The sequence below is a fragment of the Arachis hypogaea genome, chromosome 4 (genome assembly GCF_003086295.3).
Source record: "Arachis hypogaea cultivar Tifrunner chromosome 4, arahy.Tifrunner.gnm2.J5K5, whole genome shotgun sequence".
In the NCBI taxonomy this organism is placed as follows: domain Eukaryota; kingdom Viridiplantae; phylum Streptophyta; class Magnoliopsida; order Fabales; family Fabaceae; genus Arachis; species Arachis hypogaea.
The window spans coordinates 127,508,947-127,523,087 of NC_092039.1; the positions used below are offsets into that span (position 1 = coordinate 127,508,947).

General features: G+C 31.6%; 5 protein-coding genes across 12 annotated transcripts in view; 2 read left to right on the top strand and 3 right to left on the bottom strand.

The window, feature by feature from the left end:
* The window catches only part of LOC112744879 (heat shock cognate 70 kDa protein 2-like), a 200,987-nt gene that overhangs the window by 41,470 nt on the left and 145,376 nt on the right, over nucleotides 1–14,141 (bottom strand). The window contains exon 1 of one of the 5 annotated variants that reach the window (XM_072234145.1): nucleotides 89–213. The exons of the other annotated variants lie outside the window; for them this stretch is intronic. The gene's annotated coding sequence lies outside the window, so the exon portion shown is untranslated. Of the gene's footprint in view, nucleotides 1–88; nucleotides 214–14,141 lie in introns of those variants that run through there. 5 annotated transcript variants of the gene reach the window in all.
* Nucleotides 3,234–4,730, top strand: LOC112744888 (CASP-like protein 4D1). The gene is made up of 3 exons (XM_072234159.1): nucleotides 3,234–3,588; nucleotides 3,979–4,111; nucleotides 4,358–4,730. The coding sequence occupies exons 1-3, from the start codon at nucleotides 3,365–3,367 to the stop codon at nucleotides 4,559–4,561; spliced, it is 561 nt and encodes a 186-aa protein (XP_072090260.1). The 5' UTR covers nucleotides 3,234–3,364; the 3' UTR covers nucleotides 4,562–4,730.
* Nucleotides 6,170–7,387, bottom strand: LOC112744890 (uncharacterized). 3 transcript variants are annotated; one of them, XM_072234161.1, is made up of 2 exons: nucleotides 6,790–7,373; nucleotides 6,170–6,415 (listed from the first exon to the last, which is right to left on the bottom strand). In XM_072234161.1, the coding sequence occupies exons 1-2, from the start codon at nucleotides 7,204–7,206 to the stop codon at nucleotides 6,377–6,379; spliced, it is 456 nt and encodes a 151-aa protein (XP_072090262.1). In that variant the 5' UTR covers nucleotides 7,207–7,373; the 3' UTR covers nucleotides 6,170–6,376. The 3 variants fall into 3 exon arrangements, with proteins under 3 accessions (XP_072090262.1, XP_072090263.1, XP_072090261.1); XM_072234162.1 differs by lacking the exon at nucleotides 6,170–6,415 and adding an exon at nucleotides 6,546–6,615; XM_072234160.1 differs by lacking the exon at nucleotides 6,170–6,415 and having other exon boundaries at nucleotides 6,546–7,387.
* On the top strand, nucleotides 8,582–12,668 carry LOC112744883 (transcription initiation factor TFIID subunit 6-like). Of its 2 annotated transcripts, XM_072234152.1 has the most exons (11): nucleotides 8,582–9,115; nucleotides 9,191–9,292; nucleotides 9,378–9,486; nucleotides 10,012–10,115; nucleotides 10,193–10,330; nucleotides 10,427–10,522; nucleotides 10,738–10,862; nucleotides 11,196–11,328; nucleotides 11,462–11,587; nucleotides 11,673–11,784; nucleotides 12,146–12,668. In XM_072234152.1, the coding sequence occupies exons 1-11, from the start codon at nucleotides 8,903–8,905 to the stop codon at nucleotides 12,520–12,522; spliced, it is 1,635 nt and encodes a 544-aa protein (XP_072090253.1). In that variant the 5' UTR covers nucleotides 8,582–8,902; the 3' UTR covers nucleotides 12,523–12,668. The 2 variants fall into 2 exon arrangements, with proteins under 2 accessions (XP_072090253.1, XP_072090254.1); XM_072234153.1 differs by lacking the exon at nucleotides 10,427–10,522.
* Nucleotides 12,790–14,025, bottom strand: LOC112744891 (uncharacterized). Its single transcript, XM_072234163.1, has one exon. The coding sequence runs from the start codon at nucleotides 13,384–13,386 to the stop codon at nucleotides 12,973–12,975; it is 414 nt and encodes a 137-aa protein (XP_072090264.1). The 5' UTR covers nucleotides 13,387–14,025; the 3' UTR covers nucleotides 12,790–12,972.

A 14,141-nucleotide genomic window follows, 5' to 3' on the forward strand; every position in this document is an offset into this window, starting at 1 on the left:
AAAATTTTATTTTAATCTTATTTTATTGTGTAAATATTTTTAGCCTCTTCTAATATTTTATTTAACTCCGCTCCTGAATAATAAACACGAAGATAAGTAACTTAGTATGTAATGTGTAACAAGTATACACGAGAATACTTAGATGAATAATTATAAAAATATAGATGAAAAGTTGGAATAATAACATCCATATTATTGATTTAAAAAAAAAAACTATAATCTTGATCGTATTGATCGGGTGGTTTGAATTTGTGAAAAAAGGCCAATAGAATACTTATTAAAAAGAAAAATTAGATAAAAATTATACTATTTAATAATTTTAAAAGACTAATTAATGAAGTAAAAAACTCTATAGAAATTATTTTAATGTAATTATAATACATGATAAGATGTACTAACATCGATTGATTCATGCACCATAAAATACTCCATCTATTCTCAGGTAAACCAAAGGAATGTCAAGATAAAATCAAGGAACAAGAGCTTAGGAAGAATGCAAGGACAGATTGTCGAGGCAATGATAAATAGTTAGGCAAGTTTATATTTATTTCACGCGGAATAATTACTTCTAAGGTAAGAGTTAAACTCCAAAATGGTCCCTGAGATTGGCGTCGTGCACTAAAATTGTCCCTGAGATTCTAATTGTACCAATTACGTCCCTGAGATTGAGAAAAGTGCATCATATTAGTCCCTGACCCGTTTTCTCTTAACGGCGTGATGACATGGCTGGATGACATGGAAGATAAGTGACACGTGTCACTCTATGATTTGGCCATATATAATGATATGATGATGTGGTGACCAGTGACACGTGGCATGTTGACATGAATGGTTGTGCCACGTGTCACAATGTTATTTGGCCACGTGTTCGTTTGTGCCATGTGTCGGAACAGTATTCGTCCACGTGTCATCCATTATGTCATCATTGTAGATGCACCAAATTAGTCCCTCACTTTGTATTAAGTGACTCATTTTAGTCCCTGAAATTGAATGTCGTGCACCAAACTAGTTCCTTCACCAATTTTTTTTCATTTTTTTTTCTATAAATTCAAAATTCCCAATATTTTTGAATGTATTAATTTCAATTCTATTTTTTCACATGTTATTCAAATAAAAATGCTTTTATAAAATAGTTTTTCCCTTGCAAATATCTTAACCGCCGACTTGGAGTTGATGTGAAGGCATTTCAAGCACCTTCACTACTATCTCCGACCTTTTTCAATGCTTTTATAAAATATTTTTTTCTCTTGCGGATACCCCTAACCGCCGTCTTGGAGTTGACGTGAAGGTATTTCAAACTTCCCTCATTACCATTTCCGACCTCTTTTTATCTAAACTGCAAAGGTTGGAGATGATAGTGAGAGTGCTTAAAGTACCTTCAATCTAGCTCATTTACACATAACGAAAACGTGTATTTCATAAGAATAAAAAAATGTATATTTTAATTATTGATTTCTTGTTAAAAGCACATATTTTTTTATGAAAAAAAATGTGTCTAATCAATCATATAATTATTTTTTTATAATAACATACTTATATATTACAAAATTTATCAATGTTAAATTATTAAAAAAATTATATAATTAAAACTAAAATCTTAAAAATTTTTATGAAAGCACCTGTATTTAAACGATATGTGAAAAAATAGAATTAAAATTAGTGTATCTAAGATATTGAAAATTTTAAATTTAAGAAAATGAGAAAAAATTGGTGAAGGGACTAGTTTGGTACACGACATTCAATTTCAGGGATTAAAATGAGTCACTTAATGCAAAGTAAGGGACTAATTTGGTGCATCCACAATAATGACATAATGGATGACACGTGGACGAATACTGTTGCGACACGTGGCACAAACAGACACGTGGCCAAATAACATTGTGACACGTGGCACAACCATCCATGTCAGCATGCCACATGTCACTGGTCACCACATCATCATATCATTACACGTGGCCAAATCATAGAGTGACACGTGTCACTTACCGTCCACGTCATCCAGCCATGTCATTACGTCGTTAAGGGAAAATGGATCAAGGACTAATATGGTGCACTTTTCTCCATCTCAGGGACGTAATTGGTACAATTGGAATCTTAAGGACGATTTTAGTGCACGACGCCAATCTCAGGGACCATTTTGGGGTTTAGCTCTCTCAGGTAAACTGTAAACCAAAGTCTTTCATTTTGTATTTATATTTATTATTATGTTACGTGTATTCTAAAATCAGTTTCGTTCTAAAGTCAGTCACTAAATAAATCATCAGTATAAAATATATGTTAGAAATTTAGAATATAAATACATATTAAAAATAAATTAAATCACATATATATATATTTATATTTATATTTATATTTATATATAAATATATTGGTGATTAATTTTAGTGGCTAATTTTTAGTATATGAATAATATTTTTATTATATTTATTTCACGTGGAACAATTAGTTCGGCCTATCAGATCAACTTATTTATTAATGTGTCAATTAGCCAAAAATAATCAAAACTTGCCTTATTTAATATTTATTAATTGTTGTAATAATTAATAATTATTTATTTTGTCTTTCTATCATTACTGATATTAAAAATATTATTTATATATTAAAATCAGTTATAATTATCATATAATTATATATAAATACATGTATCATTTAATTTATTTTTATTGTGTATTTTATATTTTGTATTACAATATATATTTTATATTAATAACTTATATAACTTATTTTGATATGCATTTGACATGATTGTGTGTGTATATATATATATATATATATATATATATATATATATAATTGTTAAGGATGGATAGTGCTGTCTAGTGCACCCTCAAGTTCCACAGTTTCAAGAAGTTTTGTTCATTCTTGTTCAATACTCATTGTTGAAACCAAGCTCTAATTATGTAAACGAATGTTCATAGCAAAGTATATGTATGTTACACCTAATAAATTAATCAAGAGTCAATATTATAAAATATTTAATAGGGAGATTGATCTGTAAATTTGAGGATGTATTGCTTTAATTTGTTAGTTAGCTTAAAGTAAACTTAACATATAAATCAATTTTAATTTCTTGAATAAATATTTGTATATACTAACTAGTAATATGAGTAGGATCTTATGGGCACAAATCCTCCAGCTAAGGTCAACAAATGGAAAGTCAACGATAAATAGAATGAGAGGTTTCTTAGAAGTTATAGAAAAGAGCAACCTCTGATTGTAGAGTGAGTCAATGATTTTGGTTTAATTTGCATGGCACCATTTTTCAAAGTCATCCATTTTTATGCGGCACATTCATACTCTTTTTATTAATTAATTCCCCAATTGGCTATGTATATATATAAATACCTTAGACTATACCCTTGAGATGATAGAAGGCAAAGAAAATTGCACCAATTTAATTAATTTTAGGATGGATAGTAATAGTGCACCTTCAAGTTCCACAGTTTCAAGAAGTGTGATTCTCGTTTTGAGGGTCTTAACCTTTGTGTTCCTTCTCATTGCTCTCATACTCATTTCTGTAACCAAGGGCACTGAAGATACAACAAATGGTTCTGTAGAAGCCAAGTTCAGCGACATTCATGCTTATCGGTAATTACTATTTTTTATTTATATATCAATCATGCTTTTCGAATTCGGAATCTTTAGTATGAAGAAATTATGTCATTTAAGTTATAATTCATTGTTTGCCAATGAATTATAACTCAAATAGCATAGTCTATCGGCCGCCATACTCACCTAAGAGGTTGCGGATTCGAGTCTCCCTATCTTTGGTAAAAAAAATAAAATATATATTGAAAACGTGTAATTTGGGGATTCTATATGATCAATTAATTTGGTGACTATTTTTTTTGTGCACATAGTAGTATTTAATAATAATAATAATAATAATAATAGTAAATCAATTAATTAGTTAATGTTCTCATCATCATATAGAATATATAATTAATTAAACGTAATTTCTTTGTTAACATTACATAGATACATGATCTCGACAATAGTCATTGGATTTGTATACAACCTCATGCAAATGGTGCTCTCAATCTTCAATGTGGTATCTGAAAAGCATGTATGCGGTGATTTTGGCTATGTATTTGATTTCTTTGGTGACAAGGTACATATAACAAGTCCTTCGACTTAAGTAATTTTATAATTTATAATTAAAATTTAATTTTAAAACACGTAATTTTACATGTATTTTTAAGGACATAACGTCATATTAACAAAAAGAACTATTTTTTATATTAATTATAAAATAATTATCTAAAAAATAGATATAATTACATAATTGTATAAAATGTTTTACACTATTATTACGTCAAAATTTAACGCTTATAATTAATTATATTTCTTTGAACAGATTATATCATATTTCCTAATTTCGGGTTCAGCTGCTGGATATGGCGCCTCTGAAGATTTACACAGATTTTTCAAAGCAGAAGATCTTCCTTTCAATTCGTTTTTTGCAAAAGCAAACGCCTCAGCGAGCCTTCTCCTTGTTGGATTTCTTTGCAATGCCATAGCATCAATTTTCACGTCATTTGCTTTGCCAAAGAAAGCTTAAATTATCAGATAGCTTGTTATTACACGTTATAGATTTCTTGTTTTCTTTGCGTTTAATTGTCATTTGTCTTTAGTTTTATTTATTAATTAATTCCTCTAGTACGCAGCATCGCAATTGTACTTAATTACTTTGGGTTTTGAATAGAACGAAATTTTATTGTTCTCCATCATTCATTTGGATTTTTTTTTTTCTTTTTTCGAATTTGGTATATCATTTTATTTGATTTATTTAAATTTTGGTGTTATATTAAATTATTTTATATTGACGACACTTGACTGAATTTAACAAAATAACTTCTTTGGACTTATATAAAGTTTTAGTACTTGTAACACACATATTGTTTTGGCTTCTTTATTTTATTTTATTTTATTTTGGTCGTTTTTACTATTTAATTTTGTAACGATATTTTTTAGTAATTAAAATTTAATACATATAATTAATTAAATCATATTATTTTTGTCCAAATCATATCAGATAAATTAATTTGGCAAAACAATTAGTAAATTATACCTTAAACCAGTTTAAATTAATATTTTTTATAAAAAATAATTATAATATCTCTATTGAAAAATAATTAAATTATTATTATTATTATTATTATTATTATTATTATTATTATTATTATAATATATATATAAATTTTAAAAATTTTAAATTCTAACCATTCTCTTTTCTTTGTATCATTATAGGGCTAGTATTTAGGATTTTTAAATATATATATATATATAATAAGAATATTTTAGTTATTTTTTATAATAGAATTATTATAATAATTTTTTTAAAAAAGAATATTAATTTAAATCGATTTAAGGTTCAGTTTACTAATTTTTCAACCAAATTAATTTGTTTGATATAATTTTAATAAAAATAATACAATTTAATAAATTATATATACTAAATTTTAATTATTAAAAAATATATTTTGAGTAGCTCCTGTTTAATTTGATAGGTTAGTATTTAATGGTATAAAAAACTAGAGACATTACTAATATAGTTGACTTTTTTTTTAATCAAAATCAATAATTTTTTTAAGAAGAGAAATCTGACTTTTGCAATATATTCAGCTTTAACTGCGCTAGAAGCATGCATAACGTGCATCCGATAATCCAAGGTAATTTAAAGTCCACAGTCCGATTTTATTGCTAATCATTGCCATCGAAAATGCTTATAATTTTTTTTTTGGGTAGTGTGTATGGAGTCCATTGTCAACACTTTAACACTAATTAATCAATCAGTGGCAGGATTCTTAATTCATATAACCAGCACACATGGTACATTCGATTTCCAATTACATGAACCTAGCAATGTTTAATTTAGGTGTGCTTCCAAGTTCCAAGCAATAACATCGATAAACATATATTCAATTTGTTTATGTCAAACATTTTAGTGGGTCGTCCATAACTATTTTAGAAAAAAATATGTAAAAAATTTTACCTTTGAAATTATATATGTGGTTGATGTTGTTTGACACCGGTACATCATTTAGGTTACTAATTTTGACAAAGTTAGCCAATCCGGTAAAAATTAAATAGTCATAAATCTATTTTGGTTGGTTAAATCAAGAATGTATCTTACCCTCAAAGAATTTAGAGAAAAATAAGCATAAAATTTAATTATATTCAAATCAAATTTATTTCATAAATAAATTGTACATGAGTTATTTATACTAGTGAAAAAAAATCTTTATGACTTGAACAATGTGAGACTAATAGATAATACAAAATTCACTATCCTAAATAATATGAGACTTCTATTTCCTTATTACAAGTAACTAATATAATTAACCTTCTAACTCTACTTGTTCCAGTGTCATTGTTACCTTTGTTGCGCTTTATTTTTATATCTTTGCTTTACCTGTATTACAAGTATATAAAAAAAAAATTAGATTTTAAATTAATCACACATATAAAATATATTAATAGAATTTAATTTTGATGTTGTCAGTATAAAACCGTTTTATATGTGTATTTAATTACATATCACGTTAATAAAAATAACTACCTTTTACATTGACCGCGTGATAATTATCCAAGAGAACGATTGTGATTACACGACTGTGCATCAAAATTAAATTAAAAAAAAGACCAAATATTAGCCATAACCGCTAATAATAACTAATCTAGAGGAGGAATTTCATCTGTTGACAAAAAACTATGAACCAAGAAATCCTCAAAGTTTCCCTTGAAATAAAAGAACTTCCTAAGCACTCCTTCCCTTTGGAAACCTACCTTTTGCAACACCCTTTGGGAGGCCTTGTTCTCCACAAGGGTAAAAGCTTGCAACCTCTTCAAATAAGGTAACACATTGAACACTTGTGACAAAACAATCTTCACTGCTTTTGTGGCTATTCCTTTGCCCCAATACTTGAACCCTATTGCATACCCTAAATCAGCCTTGAAGTTGTCTTCACCAAGCCATGGAATCACCCAAATAATCCCAATCGACCGGTCGTCCATGCAAATAGATCTTTTGAATTCTTGCGCCATGCATTCATCTCTGATGAATGCTATGGCTTGTTCTTTGGATACACAGACATCCAATCGTGTATTGCCGGTGACTCTATCGTCGCCGGCCCATAACAACATGTCGTCCGCGTCGGCTAGCTTGAATGGCCTCACCGTGATTCTTGAGAGGTCCATTGCCATGGCAAACACAAGTTTTGGAAAAATGTGAAATTGCTAGTGTTATGAGTGTGGAGATTCATTGATATTGGTCTTTTATAATACTAGCTAATTTATTAAGGGTTCAATCATAGAGGATATGATATCAATCAAATGAAAACCCGTGAAAATGTACTAGTGATACACAAACACTAAAAAGATCAGATTATTTGGGCCACATCGATATAGGATAAGAAGTGTGTGGTAACTAATTCATACATAATTTGGTGAAAATTCAGGTGAAGTCGACTTCACGTGAAGTTGATATTTGAGAGTCGTTAGATAAAAAATTAGTCAAATCAATTAAATCATCTAACTATTCTCAGGTATCAACTTCACGTGAAGTCGACTGCACCTGAGTTTCCACCACATAATTTACACATGCAAGGGAAATTGTATTTTTTCTTGGTTTTGTGCCTAAATTTGGCTAGTAGAGAATTATAAGTTATATATGTTTGCTCATTACTGTCTTTAACCAAAAGGGGAGTGCTAGGGGAACAATGAAAATTTTGAACAACATAAACAACCACCAATCAAATGAAAATACACTACATCCTAATTTAATGCTACTAATTAAATTTACTCTTTTAATCCTATTAATTCACATTGTTTACACATTGTTCAAAAATCTTGTTTGTTACCTATACTTTTTCTAACCAAAAATATATATTTCTAATTTCTAATATTTGCATGCCATTTTTGTTGAGGCTTCACATGCTTCATAGTTATAATTCCTGCTTATTATTTGAATTCTGTTCTAATAATAATTTGAAAATTTTCTCGAGTCAACTAAGGTCTCATGAAAAGGGTGTGAGATTCTCAACAATTTTTTGTTTAATTGTTGACATTTGAACTCAAAATATCTAGTTAAGAAACCTAGTTAACTGATACCTACCACATTAACTAATTTTGGATGATCATATTTTTTATGGTGCTTATTTGTTTGAACCATATTACATATACACAGAAAATTAATTATTTATGTAAAATATATATTTAAATATAAATATATATTAAAATTATGTTAAATAATATATATTTATTCACAAATATATAATAATTAATTTAATAGTTAATTTTTATATGTATATTTTTGTATTTATTTTTATAAATCATATTGATTTTTTTACATGGGTAATTGGCAGAAGTTGGGCCTCTCTAGATACTTTAATACTATTCTGTCTTATGTAAGGCCCATAGTGTCGTCCAAAAAAATGTAAGGCCCATAGTTACTTGGGAAAAACTTTATGTCGGACCCAAAAATTACTCAGTAAAATTTCGTACGACTGTATGAGGCCCTTCCACCACCACGAAGACGCATTCGTTTATTAGTTTTATTACTTATAAGCCTCTTTTGGTTGGAGTATTGAAGTTGCTATTTTGCAAATAAATTTCAAAGAGGGATTTCTTTGAAATTGTATTAAGTTGCTATTTACTGCATATAGCTATATATATTAATTGATTAATTAACTAATTGACTAATCAATCCTTATGAAAATTGAATATTAAAAAATTGGAACTGACACTAGCTCCAGCTCTGGTATTATAAGAAGCAGCTACAGCAAATTGAAGCGAAGAAGAAGAAGGAGAAGAAGGTTGAAGTTGAAGTAATTCACTAATTTTCAGTTGCAGTTGCATCACTGAAAGGAATTGGACGAGAAATTAGAGAAGGTGAGTGGGAATGAGCATAGTAGGGAAGGAGAGAATAGAGGTGATTGCTCAGAGCATCGGAATTACGAACTTGTCCCCCGATGTCGCTCTCTCCCTCGCTCCCGACGTCGAATACCGCCTCCGCGACATCATGCAGGAATCTATCAAGTGCATGCGCCACTCTCGCCGCACCACTTTAACCGCCGACGATGTTGACAGTGCTCTCTCCTTGAGGAACGTCGAGGTAGGGCGCTTTTTCCATTTCTAATTCTCAATTCCGCTTAGGTTTTTTCTTCACAATCTCCATTTTCATTTTCAGCCTATATATGGATTTGCATCTGGTGGTCCTTTACGTTTCAAGAGAGCTCTCGGACACAGAGATTTGTTCTATATTGAAGATAAGGATCTTGACTTAAAAGATGTAAGTAAGGGACTTTACTCGCTTCAATGGAGTTCAATGTATTAGCTAGTTGTAATTATAGTTTGTGTGTTGATTATGTTTATAGGTCATTGAAGCTCCTCTACCGAAAGCGCCACTTGATACTGCGGTCACCTGCCACTGGCTTGCAATTGAAGGTGTACAGCCTGCTATCCCGGAAAATGCTCCTGTAGACGGTAGGTCTCCGAGTACCGGTAGTTCTTTGTTCATAGGTTAATGGTTTATGATGCAAAACTTCAAAATAGGTTTGTAAGTTACTGAAATTTAGCTCGAGGGAATTAGGAATAGTTGAGGCAATTGTGTTGTTTAATCCATGTAACCTTGCTAATCTTCTGGGAAAATGCTTTATTGTTGATGTTGTTTTGTTATACCAACATAGCTAGAGTAGATTTCTTAATATTACTGCAGTAGTAATCAACTTCTTCAGTTTTTCACAATACTAACTATTAACTAGAAATGCTTGACTTAGAAAACTGTATAAACTTAAATAACTATACCATTTGAGAGTATACATATGCATGTTAGTGGATATATATACTTGGGATGATGCACCTTGTGCAGACAAACATGGATTACTTGGAATCTTAACTTGTCATGGTATATTAATCGATTCTTTGTGAATTTGTGTCATATGCCTATAACTTACACTCCCTTGCCCTTCCATGAATAGTTAATTTTTCCTTTCTACATTTTATTTGCAGTGATTTCAGTTCCTGCCGAAGCCAAAAAGAATGAACAGAAGGATGATAACCTTCCTGTTGACATCAAATTACCCGTTAAGCATGTATTGTCTAGAGAGCTTCAGGTATGCAATTTACCAAGCCACTATGAGATATCTCGTTTTTCATCTTGTAATTTATTTACTTTTATGATTTCTTGCAGCTGTATTTTGATAAAGTGACTGAGCTAACTTTGACTCAGTCTGAGTCGGTTCTGTTTAAGGAAGCATTAGTAAGTTTGGCCACCGATTCAGGACTTCATCCATTAGTTCCTTATTTCACATGCTTTATAGCAGACGAGGTAATTATATTTGACTTATTATCATTCTGGTGGATAAGAAGGAAAATATCTTGTATCCTAGCTCATTTAGACTGTGTGCTTCTCTGTTCTTCTTAGGTTTCTCATGGTTTGAGTAATTTTTCTCTTCTATTTGCCTTGATGCGAGTTGTTAAAAGCATTTTGCAAAATCCTCATATTCATATCGAACCTTATGTAAGTCCACCTTTTCTGGATTTAGAGTATTTGTTTATATTGCTGTAATATCATGAATATGGTTAGTGTTGAAATTAATGCTTATTTTGTTTTCCATATTCTGTTGGAATTTTCTCAAACCATACAAAAGATTAAGATATTAATGGGAAATTGTTATTTTGTTGATCTTTAACAAAATCTGTTATCTCTGATTCTTTGTATATTCCTTGCTTCAGCTGCACCAGTTGATGCCATCTGTTGTCACCTGTCTTGTGGCCAAAAGGTTGGGTAGTAGATTGGCAGACAACCATTGGGAACTTAGAGACTTTACAGCTAACCTGGTCGCCTCAATTTGCAAAAGGTGAGATGTCCTGAATTGATTCTGTCATATGTTGTGCATCAAGGGAAATGAAAGCAATTTTACTTGAAATTTTTGTTGGTCCTCTATTTATTTTGTGCAATTTGTGCTGCATTTCTTCCTTAATTTTAGAGTAGCAAAGAAAGAATCATGTGCTTTAATTTGAAATGCACTATTGTTTTTCAACATCAAGTCCAAAGGCACAAGAATTATAGACCAGAAAATCTAATATTGCTTTTTGTTAAGTATTGTGCATCATTTTGAAATATAGCATGGCTTGTTTGTCGGGCAGTTATTGATTTCATTTCAAATTTTGCCTTGCCTCTAATCTTGCAGGTTTGGTCATGTTTATAGTAATCTACAGTCTAGGTTAACAAAAACATTGGTGAATGCATTCTTGGATCCCAAGAAAGCACTGACACAACACTATGGTGCAATTCAAGGGTTGGCAGCATTAGGGCCCAATGTGGTACGCATGTTTCCATGCTCTTGGCAATTATGAAATTAGTTAAATACAAAAAATAGGATGGGATTCTTGTGGATAAACTTAATATTGACATATGAGCCTTTTGTCTTGCTTTTGACTCATTATTTTAAAATAGGTTCGCCTTCTTTTGCTGCCAAATCTTGAACCATATATAAGACTTCTGGAACCAGAGATGCTTCTTGAGAAGCAGAGGAATGAAGTCAAAAGGCATGAAGCATGGCGTGTTTATGGATCCTTGCTGGTAAGATTTATTGTTAGATACATACTTAAAAACCAAAAGACATCAAATTATAATATGGTTAGTCCAATGATTGTGTATTACTCAGCGTGCTGCAGGTCAGTGTATTTATGATCGACTGAAAATATTCCCGACTTTCCCGTCTTCTCTTCCTCATGCTGTCTTGAAGACCAATGCAAGAGTTCTCATGTCTTCACCTTGTGAGTATCTTACTTCTTGACCAAGAAAATGATGTGCAATTGTAAAAGAATTATTTGGTCGTCTTGTTAAATCTGTTCAGAGCATGCAGACCTGGTGCTTGGGTCGTTAATATAATGAATGATCTTAGAAGTACTCATTTTTTCCCAATATTAGTCATTTCTTGCCAAAATATGTTCCACTCGTTTTTTGGTTTTTTATTTGACCGTAAGGTAATTGATATTTTTTCAGTATGACCTTTCCACATTATTGAAAGATATAATATGTTTATCTTCGTGAAAAGTTTTCTTTATGAGGGAAGTTGCATAATCTTTTCATTGAAAATGACCGCCTGCTGAATCCTCTCTATTTTCAATCATCAAGATAAACGCAAGGCAAGCCTTGAGCAGTTGGAAGAGCAGCCACCTTTGAAGAAAACTAATACTGATGGTGAGGTTGGTGTGGTTCTGACAAATTCCTCACCGTCTCATAAGCAAGGGGAGGCAGGGACTCAAGCCTCTTCAGTTGATTCAATCATTGGCTCATCATCGGCTTCTGAACAGATGAAAAATGACACAATTTCTAATGCCGTAGTTAGAAGTAACAAGGTTGATACCCGTTCATGGAAAACATCGGCTGCCCTTGCCCAAGTTTGGAAGGATGAGCTGAATTCTGGGCGTATCCTGGTATCATTGTTTGAGTTGTTTGGTGAAGACATTCTTCCCTTCATTCAGGCCCCTGAGTTGTATATGTTCTTGTAACTTTGCATGTATTATAGCTTTGCTCACAATTAGATCATGGTTAACCCACAGATATTAATTCCGGGAGCAAACTAACATTGCTCCTTGTCCTTGTTATAAAATATAATTTTTCTTTTCCGGTTAATGAAATTTCTAGTTCCTTGTTATCCTTATTCTTTTAGACTTTCGAGATTGCATGATATTTCTTATTGGATTGTGAGTGTCTGAGTGATAACAGTCCAATTGTGAAGTTCAAACAAAAATACAAATATTAGATACTACCGTGAATTAAATCATTATTGTAAGGACATTTTCTTTTTCCTCTATCCTTATTTTGATGTTAGAACTCAAATTAAATTTGTTTTGTTGATACACAGTACAGTATATAACGAGAAAACAACACATTACATTACATTAAAATGTTTCTTTACTTGTATAACTTGTAATCCTTTGAACTTGAGTAGAGTAGTATTAAGCAGATACTTTATTGCACTCCCTTTCAACAGCTTTCTTCAGTAGGCTATCTTCTTCCAAGACCATCTGAACCGGCAAGAATCCCATTCCATCTGCCATGGCAAGCATCATCTGCTTGGTTTCCTTCTTGAATTCTTCAAGATCTACCGTCCCATTCAAGTTGTGGTCGAACTGTATGAACAAGGATTCGTACACGCGAGCAAGCTCATCTGGGTCAGGCTCCACATCAACACCAAAGTGAGTCTCAAACACCCTCAGGCTTTGCAACTCCTTCAACATCTCTGCATAGGAGAGAAGGCCATCGTGGTCTGCATCGAGGTAAGCAAACCTGTTTCCTACTAACACACTAAATGCTTCTTCATCTTGAAGGAAGCTCATAATTGTGGCACCATCCAAAATTTCCACACTCATTTTCTCGTCGGGTGAAAAGGAAAGTAGTTTTATGTGTAAGAGAAGCGAAGATGTTTTTTGTGGGGTTTTGAAATGCTTAGTGCTTTGAATAGAGAGTGTTGGATTCTCCTACTATATATATAGCCGTTGGTGGTCGGTTTCAAGAGCATATATTCTGTGGTAAACTAACGTTAAATTGCCAAAGAAGACAATAGTATAAGAAACTTTCTCTTGTTTTTGTGTCCCTTGTTTAAGTTGGGTCTTAACTTGTTTATTCTTCAACCAATACCAACCAAATAGGATGCTTCCGTCCCCATTAAGTAGCAATTGTTGGAACTGTTATGATGTTTGCATTCTAGTTAGGCACAGGTTACAATATGGTCATGACGTATGAGTCATGAGTATCAGGAGGATCTCATTGGGTGGTGCGATTTGAATCAGACGGCTGAGATTAATTGGGCCATGTTGTGATTCAAATCTTGGGCCATTTGCACATCACAAGTGTGGCCTATGAATTATGAAATTCAAATTGGCTATGTTGGAAGTCAAAAGTCAAAAACTCTTGTCTAGTTCTAGTTTTATTGCACACAAGTTGCTGCTTGGAAAGTCCTGGAGAATGATATTTGGATACCCACTGATTAATAAAACACGCAATAAGTAGAAACTACGCGACTTTAGCCTCTTTTTATTCAAACTGTCTTCTTTACATCAAATAAAATAAAGGATATTCTTGGTTTATACTTTAGGCCCTCTCTATCTCTCTTTTAAAGGGGTCA

Bases quoted from the DNA above. Each gene is read 5' to 3' on its own strand.
- LOC112744888 (XM_072234159.1), top strand. From the start codon at position 3,365: ATGATAGAAGGCAAAGAAAATTGCACCAATTTAATTAATTTTAGGATG. The intron at 3,589-3,978 runs GTAATTACTATT...AACATTACATAG, and splicing joins AGCGACATTCATGCTTATCG to ATACATGATCTCGACAATAG. The intron at 4,112-4,357 runs GTACATATAACA...TTCTTTGAACAG, and splicing joins TTGATTTCTTTGGTGACAAG to ATTATATCATATTTCCTAAT.
- LOC112744890 (XM_072234160.1), bottom strand. From the start codon at position 7,206: ATGGCAATGGACCTCTCAAGAATCACGGTGAGGCCATTCAAGCTAGCC.
- LOC112744883 (XM_072234152.1), top strand. From the start codon at position 8,903: ATGAGCATAGTAGGGAAGGAGAGAATAGAGGTGATTGCTCAGAGCATC. The intron at 11,329-11,461 runs GTACGCATGTTT...ATTTTAAAATAG, and splicing joins CAGCATTAGGGCCCAATGTG to GTTCGCCTTCTTTTGCTGCC. The intron at 11,785-12,145 runs GTGAGTATCTTA...TCAATCATCAAG, and splicing joins AGTTCTCATGTCTTCACCTT to ATAAACGCAAGGCAAGCCTT.
- LOC112744891 (XM_072234163.1), bottom strand. From the start codon at position 13,386: ATGAGTGTGGAAATTTTGGATGGTGCCACAATTATGAGCTTCCTTCAA.